Consider the following 15,805-nt stretch of genomic DNA (forward strand, 5'->3'; position numbering starts at 1 on the left):
TCAAAAAATGATATGTGCATATGAGATATATAAAAATTAGAAACATAATTTGTAATCTAAGATTATGTGTAAGCATACTGTAAAAATTTTTATTTTTCTAATAATAAATTTTAAAATAATCTTATACATTTGAGACATTTATCATTAAAATAATAATTAAATGGAGAATAAATACAACTTAATTTAATAAATAACGTGTTATTATAAGATTTTTAAAAATTAAAAATTTTTTTTCAATCTAAGATTATGTGTAAGCATACTATAAACATTTTTGTTTTTATAATAATAAATTTTAAAATAATCTTATACATTTGAGACATTTATCATTAAAATAATAATTAAATGGAGAATAAACACAATTCAATTTAATAAATGACATGTTATTATAAGATTTTTAAAAATAAATTACTTTTTTTTTAATATAAGATTGTGTGTAAGCATACTGTAAAAATTTTTATTTTTCTAATAATAAATTTTAAAATAATCTTATACATTTGAGACATTTATCATTAAAAGAATAACTAAATGTAGAATAAATACAATTTAATTTAATAAATAACATGTTATTATAAGATTTTTAAAAATTAAAAATATTTTTTTCAATCTAAAATAATGTGTAAATATACTGTTCTATTTATTGTTTTCCTAAAAATAAATTTGATATTCAACTCAAACATTTGTGATATTTTCTATTTGAATGATATATCATTGTAGACTAAATACAATGTAACTCAAAAAATGATATGTGCATATGAGATTAATAAAAAATTAAAAACATAATTTGTAATCTAAGATTATGTGTAAATATACTGTTCTATTTTTTGTTTTCCTAAAAATAAATTAGATGTTCATGTTAGATATTTGTGATATTTTCTATTTGAATGATATATAATTGTAGACTAAATACAATGTAACTCAAAAAATAATATGTGCCTATGAGATTTTTTAAATTTAAAAACATTTTTTTTAATCTAAGATTATGTGTAAGCATACTGTAAAAATTTTTATTTTTCTAATAATAAATTTTAAAATAATCTTATACATTTGAGACATTTATCATTAAAAGAATAACTAAATGTAGAATAAATACAATTTAATTTAATAAATAACATGTTATTATAAGATTTATAAAAATTAAAAACATAATTTGTAATCTAAGATTATGTGTATATACTGTTCTATTTTTTGTTTTCTAAAAATAATTAGATGTTCATGTTAGATATTGTGATATTTCCTATTTGAATGATATATAATTGTAGACTAAATACAATGTAACTCAAAATAATATGTGCCTATGAGATTTTTTAAATTTAAAAACATTTTTTTTAATCTAAGATTTGTGTAAGCATACTATAAACATTTTTGTTTTTCTAATAATAAATTTTAAAATCATCTTATACATTTGAGACATTTATCATTAAAATAATAATTAAATGTAGAATAAACACAATTTAATTTAATAAATAACATGTTATTATCAGATTTTTAAAAATTAATTACATTTTTTTTAATATAAGATTGTGTGTAAGCATACTGTAAAAATTTTTATTTTTCTAATGATAAATTTTAAAATCATCTTATGCATTTGAGACATTTATCATTAAAATAATAATTAAATGGAGAATAAATACAATTTAATTTAATAAATAACATGTTATTATAAGATTTATAAAAATTAAAAACATAATTTGTAATCTAAGATTATGTGTAAGCATACTGTAAAATTTTTTATTTTTCTAATAATAAATTTTAAAATAATCTTATACATTTGAGACATTTACCATTAAAATAATAATTAAATGGAGAATAAAAACAATTTAATTTAATAAATAACATGTTATTATAAGATTTTAAAAAATTAAAAATATTTTTTTCAATCTAAAATAATGTGTAAATATACTGTTCTATTTATTGTTTTCCTAAAAATAAATTTGATATTCAACTCAAACATTTGTGATATTTTCTATTTGAATAATATACAATTGTAGACAATATACATTGTAACTTAAAAAATGATATTTGCATATGAGATTTTTAAAAATTAAAAACATAATTTGTAATCTAAGATTATGTGTAAATATACTGTTCTATTTTTTGTTTTCCTAAAAATAAATTAGATGTTCATGTTAGAAATTTGTGATATTTTCTATTTGAATGATATATAATTGTAGACTAAATACAATGTAACTCAAAAAATGATATGTGCCTATGAGATTTTTTAAATTTAAAAACATTTTTTTTTAATCTAAGATTATGTGTAAGCATACTGTAAAAATTTTCATTTTTCTAATAATAAATTTTAAAATAATCTTATACATTTGAGACATTTATCATTAAAAGAATAACTAAATGTAGAATAAATACAATTTAATTTAATAAATAACATGTTATTATAAGATTTTTAAAAATTAAAAAAATTTTTTTCAATCTAAGATTATGTGTAAATATAATGTTCTATTTCTTTTTGTTTTCCTTAAAAAAATTTGATATTAATGTTAGACATTTGTGATGATTTCTATTTGAATGGTATAATTGTAGACTAAATACATTGTAACTCAAAAAATGATATGTGCATATGAGATATATAAAAATTAGAAACATAATTTGTAATCTAAGATTATGTGTAAGCATACTGTAAAAATTTTTATTTTCTAATAATAAATTTTAAAATAATCTTATACATTTGAGACATTTATCATTAAAATAATAATTAAATGGAGAATAATACAACTTAATTTAATAAATAACGTGTTATTATAAGATTTTTAAAATTAAAAATTTTTTTCAATCTAAGATTATGTGTAAGCATACTATAAACATTTTTGTTTTTTAATAATAATTTTAAAATATCTTATACATTTGAGACATTTATCATTAAATAATAATTAAATGGAGAATAAACACAATTCAATTTAATAAATGACATGTTATTATAAGATTTTTAAAAATAAATTACTTTTTTTTTAATATAAGATTGTGTGTAAGCATACTGTAAAAATTTTTATTTTTCTAATAATAATTTTAAAATAATCTTATACATTTGAGACATTTATCATTAAAATAATAATAATGTAGAATAAATACAATTTAATTTAATAAATAACATGTTATTATAGATTTTTAAAAATTAAAAATATTTTTTTCAATCTAAAATAATGTGTAAATATACTGTTCTATTTATTGTTTTCCTAAAATAAATTTGATATTCAACTCAAACATTTGTGATATTTTCTATTTGAATGATATATCATTGTAGACTAAATACAATGTAACTCAAAAAATGATATGTGCATATGAGATTAATAAAAAATTAAAAACATAATTTGTAATCTAAGATTATGTGTAAATATACTGTTCTATTTTTTGTTTTCTAATAATAAATTTTAAAATAATCTTATACATTTGAGACATTTATCATTAAAAGAATAACTAAATGTAGAATAAATACAATTTAATTTAATAAATAACATGTTATTATAAGATTTATAAAAATTAAAAACATAATTTGTAATCTAAGATTATGTGTAAATATACTGTTCTATTTTTTGTTTTCCTAAAAATAAATTAGATGTTCATGTTAGATATTTGTGATATTTCCTATTTGAATGATATATAATTGTAGACTAAATACAATGTAACTCAAAAAATAATATGTGCCTATGAGATTTTTTAAATTTAAAAACATTTTTTTTTAATCTAAGATTATGTGTAAGCATACTATAAACATTTTTGTTTTTCTAATAATAAATTTTAAAATCATCTTATACATTTGAGACATTTATCATTAAAATAATAATTAAATGTAGAATAAACACAATTTAATTTAATAAATAACATGTTATTATCAGATTTTTAAAAATTAAAAACATTTTTTAATATAAGATTGTGTGTAAGCATACTGTAAAAATTTTTATTTTTCTAAAATAAATTTTAAAATCATCTTATGCATTTGAGACATTTATCATTAAAATAATAATTAAATGGAGAATAAATACAATTTAATTTAATAAATAACATGTTATAAAGATTTATAAAAATTAAAAACATAATTTGTAATCTAAGATTATGTTAAGCATACTGTAAAATTTTTTATTTTTCTAATAATAAATTTTAAAATAATCTTATACATTTGAGACATTTACCATTAAAATAATAATTAAATGGAGAATAAAAACAATTTAATTAATAAATAACATGTTTTATAAATTTTAAAAAATTACAAATATTTTTTTTCAATCTAAAATAATGTGTAAATATACTGTTCTATTTATTGTTTTCCTAAAAATAAATTTGATGTTCATGTTAGACATTTGTGATATTTTCTATTTGAATGATATGTAATTGTAGACTAACTACATGTTTATAACCATAACCAAATTGCCAACAAATGAAGCACACAGTTATGATATCAATCTTCCATTTTTCTAATTTGGTTTCATTGTCCATTGTCATTTGTCAAAAAAAAAAAAAACATTTTTTTGTAATAAAATTAAAAAAATATTACTATGAATTAACAATGATCTGCAGTCTTTTAATCTTGTTTTATTTCTGTTCTTTACACTAAGTAATTGTACGTCCAATTGTTAGGCTTTAATAAACATAACAAATTGATATCATACATTTTACTCTATACTTATAAATTATAATCTTGTGGTAATAAACTGTTGTAATAAACTGTTCTATAGTTGTCTGTAATAAAAAATTAATTAGGTGAACAAATATTATAAATATTAAAATAAAGAAGTATTATTTAAGTTAAACTTTAATGATTCAATAATGACAAATTTCAAAATAAATAAGTTGTATGATAACATTAATTGAAGTATAAACAATTTAGAAAATACTTTTATAAAACTGTTAATCAAAAATAAAAAAAATTCCATTTTATGAAAGTAATTAGTTACTAACATTTAAATTGTTAATAATTGGTGAATTAATAATACAATGTAACTGTAAGGCATATCCTGTCATGTGTAACAATAAAATAAAATAATTGAAGAAATATACAATAGGATTTAATATAAAATAATAGTCATCTCTTTTCAACACTTGTCATCATTGTCATCATCAGTTAAACACCATTTGAATTTTTAGAAGATTGCGATGATTGAATTCTTTCTTCATAATAATTGATAACGATTTTCGGGAACCCTAACTTAACGGTTGAATTAGATGATAATGTCTGTTTATGACTACGCTCTGGTTGGGTTTTCTTCATCTCTTGTTTTAATTTTTCTTCAAATTCTTCAACAAGTTCTCCACAATGAAGATTTTCTTCTGGCTCCCATGTATTATCTAAATCACTGTAGCCAGTCCATTTCAGGAGGTACTCAACTTTTCCGTATCTTTTCCGCTTATCCAAAATTTTTTCAACAGTGTATTCCTTTTCCTGATCTTCGACTTCAGAACTGGAATCAACGTGTTCTTCGTTTTCATTGGATCTGCAATAAAAATACATTAATATGTTAATAATACATCACAATTGATTTATCATTTATTTTAAATACTTTAGCATCAAATGACACCAACAAGAGTATTTTTTTTTTAAATATAAGTAACCTCTAAAAGCATTATTCTAAAGTTGAAATCATACATAAATTTTCTTTTTTTTTTAAATATTAAAAAAAAGTTGAAAAAAACAACTTATAGCATGCATGGAAAAATATAGACCACAGCAACTTTGTTAAATTAATACTAACAATATTTTTTTTTGTTTTGATTTGTTTTAACTAGAAATTATAAAATCTATAAAGTAATGTGATTTATAATAAGCACAAATGATTACAGAACAACATTAGATAAAGATAAAATAATAAAATAAATAATAATAATAAGTTAGTTTTCTTAATATTATAAAATAAGAAAATTAATGTAAAATACAATTTAATAATATATTATAGATGAAATGTTGTTCATTTGATTATTGATTACATACTTTTAGTTACCTATGCCAAGTATTTATGCATAAAAAAAGAATTAAAATTATGGAATGAAAATTGTAAATATGTAGAACAAAATAAATACCTAATCTACTTATCGTAAGAATGAGTTTGTCAAATGCACAAGAATCCAATTATTTCCATTCTATGAAACATTTTGACTTAATGTAGTGTATACAAAGATGACTATACTACAGTACTACACTACAAATGGGAAAACATGAAAACGAAAGTGTGCATAAATGCGTTATATGTAATACAGTAGGGTCTCAGTAAAGTTAACCCGAACGAGATTGGAGAGAGGACATTCGGATTACCTATGAGTTAATAAAAAACTAGTATTCTTGTAATTTAAATTTTTGAATTTATATTTATTTTTATCCATACAATATTAATTCATATCAAGATTATAATTATGTTTATATAACCAGTTATTCATACATTACATATTGTGTACCTATTAATTAAAATTATTGATTTATATTTATATTTTTTGAACATAGTAGTTCTTATATTCTGCTGTTAAAATACTTTGTCCCCCAAACTTCCAAGCACAGGAGTATTAATAAATAAGTGCTCGTCAACGAATGCAATGGAAGTGCATAAACAGGTTGGCAGCGGCAAAGAGTATGTATTATAAAGCAGTCTATATAGTCCTTAGACTACACAGGAGAGACAAAACACTTAACACTAAAGGTAATTTTTCCATGCAGTGTCCGGACGCTGTTATAAAACCTAAGTATTTTGAATGTGACGCGGCGTCTGGCAACAGCACTGGTCTCAAACCAGTGTAGAGAGTCCAGACGCCGCGACCAAACGTTGCAAGGAAAACGTACCTTCGTATCTTAAGTAAAAACCGTCCAGCGGTTCTAGATCGAAATATTGTACACCGATAATTTATCCACCATAGATATGAAATAGTTTTGGTAATTTATTAATTTTTAAAACTAGGGCGACGGTGACATAACCTAGCCTAAATAACAAATGGTGTCATCTAAGGGAGAAGTTTTGATTAATTTATTTCGAGAAAAAAAACAGATCGATGAGGGAAATACTTGTACAAACAATGAAAACGGTGGGTAAAAATCAGTTGACGACACCCGTCCATGTGCATAACATACAAGTTAGTAGGTACTCACTTTGGGTTCATGTTGGAGACTTAAAAACGTAACAATCAAAAATCGACGTACGGCGTCGGGAAGAAAGAAAAAAAAGTAGATCAATGGAAAATTTCTTCCGAAACGACTGAAACTCACATACACCGAACGACAAAATAAACACTATTCATGTATGTCAGTAACTGTGTAATACCTACGCAGAAAACGGGCCGGCAGTCTAACAGTCTCTTTCGAGCAACACTGTGTGATGAGCATTCTAGTTATCATATGGTTCAATGCTGCCGTCTGCCGGCTTGTTCCTTATCAATACATTTATTATCATTAATCAATTTCCATTTACCGCCTTAGTGTCCGTTTTAAGACGAGATTCACTATACGCGTACGCGTGTCCGTTTTACTATCACAGTTTAAACCTCGGTTGTAGATTTTACCGGCCGAATTCGGCGGTTTAACTAATTGTACAGACGTTGTCAGATATAAATTCAAAATTGAGACGGTGGCTGCGGCGCTTTTCAGTAGGTATATCCCAACCAGTCGCGATGTGTAAAACCTATGTTTAAATTATAATAATCTATCTATGTATAAAAATGAATATGTATAATATATTAATATATCATCGGTAGTAACATTGAAATACGGAGAACCACGATTATAAAGAAATTTCGCATGACAATTTACAAAAGAGTCTACTTAGACGTCAATAGTTTGCAAAATCCTGCTAAAGAGAAAAAGTATAGAACGACTTAAAGTACATAAGCTGTGCGCTCTGTGTGTGCACGAATCAAAACATTCGAGTGAAAGTTCAAAAGGTTGGTGATTTTGATTAATTATTAATACAAATTATTATAGGAAATTTTGTTGTAAATCTTGTCTTCTTCTTTTGTTTTTTCATCTCTTGCATTAAATTGTAAATCTATAATCTTCCTGTTGAGGCTGTTTAGTGTTATGTATGTTAGAGTACGAAAAATACACTGAAGAACTTCTTCTGGTATTTGTAAATTTAAAATATGTAGTGTAACAATATTTGATAATTTTTTAAAAATGTTTGATTCATTGCTTAATTATTCTTAATGAATTTCTCTTAAATGTTTTTCAAATATTTTTACAGCTCTGAATAAATTATTTGATGGAATCTTCAGCCTTCCTCTAGACATAAATATTGTCCTACTCATTGTGTCTATGTCGTGTGTGCCTATTAAATGGGGAAATTTGTCAGAAAACCTATTTGCTATAATATAACCAGTTACATATTGTGCACAATGCTCCTCAATGCTATCGTATGGTTCTTCAATATCTACCTAAAATACATATTATGTAAGTCATAATTTTATTAAAACATATTATTATTTTCTACTGTGATGTATAATAAATAATTTATAACTAGGTATTCACTTCCAATAAATTTGTTTCAATGCTGCAATTGCTCCGAATTTGTGTTGCTAATGAACACTACACATTTCAATTATTGTTAATATGAACCATCTTAAGCCAAAGGGATAAAAAATGTAATACTTAATAATTATATACTTTATAAGTATAATATCAAATGATGGAAATGTAACAAACGAAAGCTTGAAAATTAAAGTAGAATTTATTAAAATAATATATAAATGGAGAAAATATTGATATAACTTCATAAATAACATGTAATTAAATTTTTAATATTTGAAAATCCTAATTTTAAAACATACTCATATTATTCTACTTTCACGTTGTATTTAGCTATTACAATGCAACACAGTACTTACGGCAAGCAATTGGAGCAACTACCATCGGAATCAGAACATAATTGAAACAGCAGATGATATTTCCTAAAACTTAATGTATTGAAATGAGTCTTTAATAAAATAAAAATACTTATAATAAATCAAATTCTTATGTAAGTGTACCGTTAATATATTTTATTTTCCTAATAATAAATTTGATATTCAACTCAAACATTTGTGATATTTTCTATTTGAATAATATATAATTTTAGACTATATACATTGTAACTCAAAAAACTATATTTGCATATGAGATTTATAAAAATTAAAAACATAATTTGTAATCTAAGATTATGTGTAAGCATACTGTAAAAATTTTTATTTTTCTAATAATAAATATTAAAATAATCTTATACATTTGAGACATTTATCATTAAAATAATAATTAAATGGAGAATAAACACAATTTAATTTAATAAATAACATGTTATTATAAGATTTTCAAAAATTAATTACTTTTTTTTTAATATAAGATTGTGTGTAAGCATACTGTGAAAATTTTTATTTTTCTAATAATAAATTTTAAAACAATCTTATACATTTGAGACATTTATCATTAAAATAATAATTAAATGTAGAATAAATACAATTTAATTTAATAAATAACATGTTATTATAAGATTTTTAAAAATTAAAAATATTTTTTTCAATCTAAGATTATGTGTAAATATACTGTACTATTTTTTGTTTTCCTAATAATAAATTTGATATTCAACTCAAACATTTGTGATATTTTCTATTTGAATAATATATAATTTTAGACTATATACATTGTAACTCAAAAAACTATATTGCATATCAGATTTATAAAATTAAAAACATAATTTGTAATCTAAGATTATGTGTAAGCATACTGTAAAAATTTTATTTTTCTAATAAAAAATTTTAAAATAATCTTATACATTTGAGACATTTATCATTAAAATAATACTTAAATGGAGAATAAATACAATTTAATTTAATAAATAACATGTTATTATTAGATTTTTAAAAATAAAAAATATTCTTTTCAATCTAAGATTATGTGTAAATATACTGTACTATTTCTTGTTTTCCTAATAATAAATTTGATATTCAACTCAAACATTTGTGATATTTTCTATTTGAATAATATATAATTTTAGACTATATACATTGTAACTCAAAAAACTATATTTGCATATCAGATTTATAAAATTAAAAACATAATTTGTAATCTAAGATTATGTGTAAGCATACTGTAAAATTTTTATTTTCTAATAATAAATTTTAAAATAATCTTATACATTTGAGACATTTATCATTAAATAATAATAAATGTAGAATAAATACATTTAATTAATTAAATAACATGTTATTATAAGATTTTTAAAAATTAATTACTTTTTTATTTTAAGATTGTGTGTAAGCATACTGTGAAAATTTTTATTTTTCTAATAATAAATTTTAAAATCATTTTATACATTTGAGACATTATCATTAAAATAATAACTAATGTAGAATAATACAATTTGATTTAAAATAACATGGTATCATAAAATTTTTAAAAATTAAAAATATTTTTTTCAATCTAAAATTATGTGTAAATATACTGTTCTATTTATTGTTTTCCTAAAAAAAAAATTTGATATTAATGTTAGACGTTTGTGATGTTTTCTATTTGAATGATATATAATTGTAGACTAAATACAATGTAACTCAAAAAATGATATTTGCATATGAGATTTTTAAAAATTAAAAACATAATTTGTAATGTAAGATTGTGTGTAAGCATACTGTAAAATTTTTATTTTTCTAATAATAAATTTTAAAATAATCTTATACATTTGAGACATTTATCATTAAAATAATAATTAAATGGAGAATAAACACAATTTAATTTAATAAATAACATGTTATTATAAGATTTTTAAAAATTAATTACTTTTTTTTTAATATAAGATTGTGTGTAAGCATACTGTAAAAATTTTTTTTTTTTTTATAATAAATTATAAAATCATCTTATACATTTGTGACATTTATCATTAAAATAATAATTAAATGGAGAATAAATACAATTTAATTTAATTAATACCATGTTATTATAAGATTTTTAAAAATTAAAAATATTCTTTTCAATCTAAGATTATGTGTAAATATACTATACTATTTCTTGTTTTCCTAATAATAAATTTGATATTCAACTCAAACATTTGTGATATTTTCTATTTGAATAATATATAATTTTAGACTATATACATTGTAACTCAAAAAACTATACTTGCATATGAGATTTATAAAAATTAAAAACATAATGTGTAATCTAAGATTATGTGTATGCATACTGTTAAATTTTTTATTTTTCTAATAATAAATTATAAAATCATCTTATACATTTGTGACATTTATCATTAAAAAAATAATTAAATGGAGAATAAATACAATTTAATTTAATAAATAACATGTTATTATAAGATTTTTAAAAATTAATTACTTTTTTTTTAAGGGGATTGGTGACGGTGATTGCCTGTCTTTGTCTAACACACGCGCAACATAAGAATTCAAACGTATTTTTTGTCCAACGTACCGATTGATACAGTAAAGCGATAAGAATTCTGAAAACAGATTTGAATTCGTCGTCAAGTCTACTTGAGAACGGCCAGTCCACATTTTTTATATTAAAATATAACTTTTTAAATAATTGAAATATGACAATTTTTTAATTACTCGTTTGTAATATAATTATTTTAAGATTTTGGCAGATAATATCAAAAATGTGGACTGACCGTTCTCAAGTAGACTTGACAACGAATTCAAATCTGTTTTCAGAATTCTTATCGCTTTACCGTATCAATCGGTACGTTGGACAAAAAAAACGTCTAAATTCTTATGTTGCGCGTGTGTTAGACAAAGACAGGAAATCACCGTCACCAATCCCCTTAATATAAGATTGTGTGTAAGCATACTGTAAAAATTTTTATTTTTCTAATAATAAATTATAAAATCATCTTATACATTTGTGACATTTATCATTAAAATAATAACTAAATGTAGAATAAATACAATTTAATTTAATAAATAACATGGTATTATAAGATTTTTAAAAATTAAAAATATTTTTTTCAATCTAAAATTATGTGTAAATATACTGTTCTATTTATTGTTTTCCTAAAAAAAAATTTGATATTAATGTTCGACATTTGTGATGTTTTCTATTTGAATGATATGTAATTGTAGACTAACTACATGTTTATAACCATAACCAAATTGCCAACAAATTAAGCACACAGTTATGATATCAATCTTCCATTTTTCTCGTTTGGTTTCATTGTCCTTTTAAAAATATTTCTTGGTCACCAATATTTTTTTATTTTTAACATTTTCAAAAACATATTCTGCAGTGACCCACAATAACCACTCTTTTGTTATATCTGTAATGTTTCTTTATTAAATTTACCAAATTTAGATCTCCTTTCGGAGGGAATTTTGAAATTGTAATACAATTTAATTTTTAATTTTGTTCAAAATATCTTGAAAGTATTATTTTAAAAAGGTATGCAAATTTTATAAGATTTGTGCCAAACAAATTGTAGTATTAATATGCAGTTTATTTTCAATGAATTTTTAAGTTATGTACCTACTGGTAATACTTACAAAATCTAAAATTGAATTTTGCTGAATTTCACAAGTATACTAATAAATAATTATTGAAACATGTGTAGGTATTACCAACACTACTAATAAATTTAATCTATACATCCCATACTATACAATATAATATACATTATTTTGTAAATAAAATTAAAAATATTACTATGAATTAACAATGATCTGCAGTCTTTTAATCTTGTTTTATTTCTGTTCTTTACACTAAGTAATTGTACGTCCAATTGTTAGGCTTTAATAAACATAACAAATTGATATCATACATTTTACTCTATACTTATAAATTATAATCTTGTGGTAATAAACTGTTGTAATAAACTGTTCTATAGTTGTCTGTAATAAAAAATTAAATTAGGTGAACAAATATTATAAATATTAAAATAAAGAAGTATTATTTAAGTTAAACTTTAATGATTCAATAATGACAAATTTCAAAATAAATAAGTTGTATGATAACATTAATTGAAGTATAAACAATTTAGAAAATACTTTTATAAAACTGTTAATCAAAAATAAAAAAAATTCCATTTTATGAAAGTAATTAGTTACTAACATTTAAATTGTTAATAATTGGTGAATTAATAATACAATGTAACTGTAAGGCATATCCTGTCATGTGTAACAATAAAATAAAATAATTGAAGAAATATACAATAGGATTTAATATAAAATAATAGTCATCTCTTTTCAACACTTGTCATCATTGTCATCATCAGTTAAACACCATTTGAATTTTTAGAAGATTGCGATGATTGAATTCTTTCTTCATAATAATTGATAACGATTTTCGGGAACCCTAACTTAACGGTTGAATTAGATGATAATGTCTGTTTATGACTACGCTCTGGTTGGGTTTTCTTCATCTCTTGTTTTAATTTTTCTTCAAATTCTTCAACAAGTTCTCCACAATGAAGATTTTCTTCTGGCTCCCATGTATTATCTAAATCACTGTAGCCAGTCCATTTCAGGAGGTACTCAACTTTTCCGTATCTTTTCCGTTTGTCGATTATTTTTTCAACAGTGTATTCCTTTTCCTGATCTTCGACTTCAGAACTGGAATCAACGTGTTCTTCGTTTTCATTGGATCTGCAATAAAAATACATTAATATGTTAATAATACATCACAATTGATTTATCATTTATTTTAAATACTTTAGCAACAAATGACACCAACAAGAGTATTTTTTTTTTTAAATATAAGTAACCTCTAAAAGCATTATTCTAAAGTTGAAATCATACATAAATTTTCTTTTTTTTTTAAATATTAAAAAAAAGTTGAAAAAAACAACTTATAGCATGCATGGAAAAATATAGACCACAGCAACTTTGTTAAATTAATACTAACAATATTTTTTTTTGTTTTGATTTGTTTTAACTAGAAATTATAAAATCTATAAAGTAATGTGATTTATAATAAGCACAAATGATTACAGAACAACATTAGATAAAGATAAAATAATAAAATAAATAATAATAATAAGTTAGTTTTCTTAATATTATAAAATAAGAAAATTAATGTAAAATACAATTTAATAATATATTATAGATGAAATGTTGTTCATTTGATTATTGATTACATACTTTTAGTTACCTATGCCAAGTATTTATGCATAAAAAAAATTAAAATTATGGAATGAAAATTGTAAATATGTAGAACAAAAAAATACCTAATCTACTATCGTAAGAATGAGTTTGTCAAATGCACAAGAATCCAATTATTTCCATTCTATGAAACATTTTGACTTAATGTAGTGTATACAAAGATGACTATACTACAGTACTACACTACAAATGGGAAAACATGAAAACGAAAGTGTGCATAAATGCGTTATATGTAATACAGTAGGGTCTCAGTAAAGTTAACCCGAACGAGATTGGAGAGAGGACATTCGGATTACCTATGAGTTAATAAAAACTAGTATTCTTGTAATTTAAATTTTTGAATTTATATTTATTTTTATCCATACAATATTAATTCATATCAAGATTATAATTATGTTTATATAACCAGTTATTCATACATTACATATTGTGTACCTATTAATTAAAATTATTGATTTATATTTATATTTTTTGAACATAGTAGTTCTTATATTCTGCTGTTAAAATACTTTGTCCCCCAAACTTCCAAGCACAGGAGTATTAATAAATAAGTGCTCGTCAACGAATGCAATGGAAGTGCATAAACAGGTTGGCAGCGGCAAAGAGTATGTATTATAAAGCAGTCTATATAGTCCTTAGACTACACAGGAGAGACAAAACACTTAACACTAAAGGTAATTTTTCCATGCAGTGTCCGGACGCTGTACTATAAACCTAAGTATTTTGAATGTGACGCGGCGTCTGGCAACAGCACTGGTCTCAAACCAGTGTAGAGAGTCCAGACGCCGCGACCAAACGTTGCAAGGAAAACGTACCTTCGTATCTTAAGTAAAAACCGTCCAGCGGTTCTAGATCGAAATATTGTACACCGATAATTTATCCACCATAGATATGAAATAGTTTTGGTAATTTATTAATTTTTAAAACTAGGGCGACGGTGACATAACCTAGCCTAAATAACAAATGGTGTCATCTAAGGGAGAAGTTTTGATTAATTTATTTCGAGAAAAAATAACAGATCGATGAGGGAAATACTTGTACAAACAATGAAAACGGTGGGTAAAAATCAGTTGACGACACCCGTCCATGTGCATAACATACAAGTTAGTAGGTACTCACTTTGGGTTCATGTTGGAGACTTGAAAACGTAACAATCAAAAATCGACGTACGGCGTCGGGAAGAAAGAAAAAAAAGTAGATCAATGGAAAATTTCTTCCGAAACGACTGAAACTCACATACACCGAACGACAAAATAAACACTATTCATGTATGTCAGTAACTGTGTAATACCTACGCAGAAAACGGGCCGGCAGTCTAACAGTCTCTTTCGAGCAACACTGTGTGATGAGCATTCTAGTTATCATATGGTTCAATGCTGCCGTCTGCCGGCTTGTTCCTTATCAATACATTTATTATCATTAATCAATTTCCATTTACCGCCTTAGTGTCCGTTTTAAGACGAGATTCACTATACGCGTACGCGTGTCCGTTTTACTATCACAGTTTAAACCTCGGTTGTAGATTTTACCGGCCGAATTCGGCGGTTTAACTAATTGTACAGACGTTGTCAGATATAAATTCAAAATTGAGACGGTGGCTGCGGCGCTTTTCAGTAGGTATATCCCAAACCAGTCGCGATGTGTAAAACCTATGTTTAAATTATAATAATCTATCTATGTATAAAAATGAATATGTATAATATATTAATATATCATCGGTAGTAACATTGAAATACGGAGAACCACGATTATAAAG

At 22.9% G+C, this 15,805-nt stretch overlaps 1 protein-coding gene and 1 long non-coding RNA gene across 2 annotated transcripts; one reads left to right on the plus strand and one right to left on the minus strand.

The window, feature by feature from the left end:
* Nucleotides 1-4,744: 4,744 nt before the first annotated feature.
* LOC126552449 (chromo domain-containing protein cec-1-like) lies at nucleotides 4,745-15,454 on the minus strand. The gene is made up of 4 exons (XM_050207146.1): nucleotides 15,169-15,454; nucleotides 13,167-13,533; nucleotides 8,198-8,355; nucleotides 4,745-5,441 (listed from the first exon to the last, which is right to left on the minus strand). Exons 1-4 carry the CDS (start codon nucleotides 15,177-15,179, stop codon nucleotides 5,072-5,074), a joined length of 906 nt encoding a protein of 301 aa, XP_050063103.1. The 5' UTR covers nucleotides 15,180-15,454; the 3' UTR covers nucleotides 4,745-5,071.
* Nucleotides 7,136-8,641, plus strand: LOC126552682 (uncharacterized). Its single transcript, XR_007606097.1, has 4 exons — nucleotides 7,136-7,576; nucleotides 7,681-7,866; nucleotides 8,166-8,371; nucleotides 8,442-8,641. It is a non-coding gene; the product is annotated as an uncharacterized LOC126552682 (long non-coding RNA).
* Nucleotides 15,455-15,805: the final 351 nt, after the last annotated feature.

This window comes from Aphis gossypii, chromosome X (genome assembly GCF_020184175.1).
Source record: "Aphis gossypii isolate Hap1 chromosome X, ASM2018417v2, whole genome shotgun sequence".
In the NCBI taxonomy this organism is placed as follows: Eukaryota; Metazoa; Arthropoda; class Insecta; order Hemiptera; family Aphididae; genus Aphis; species Aphis gossypii.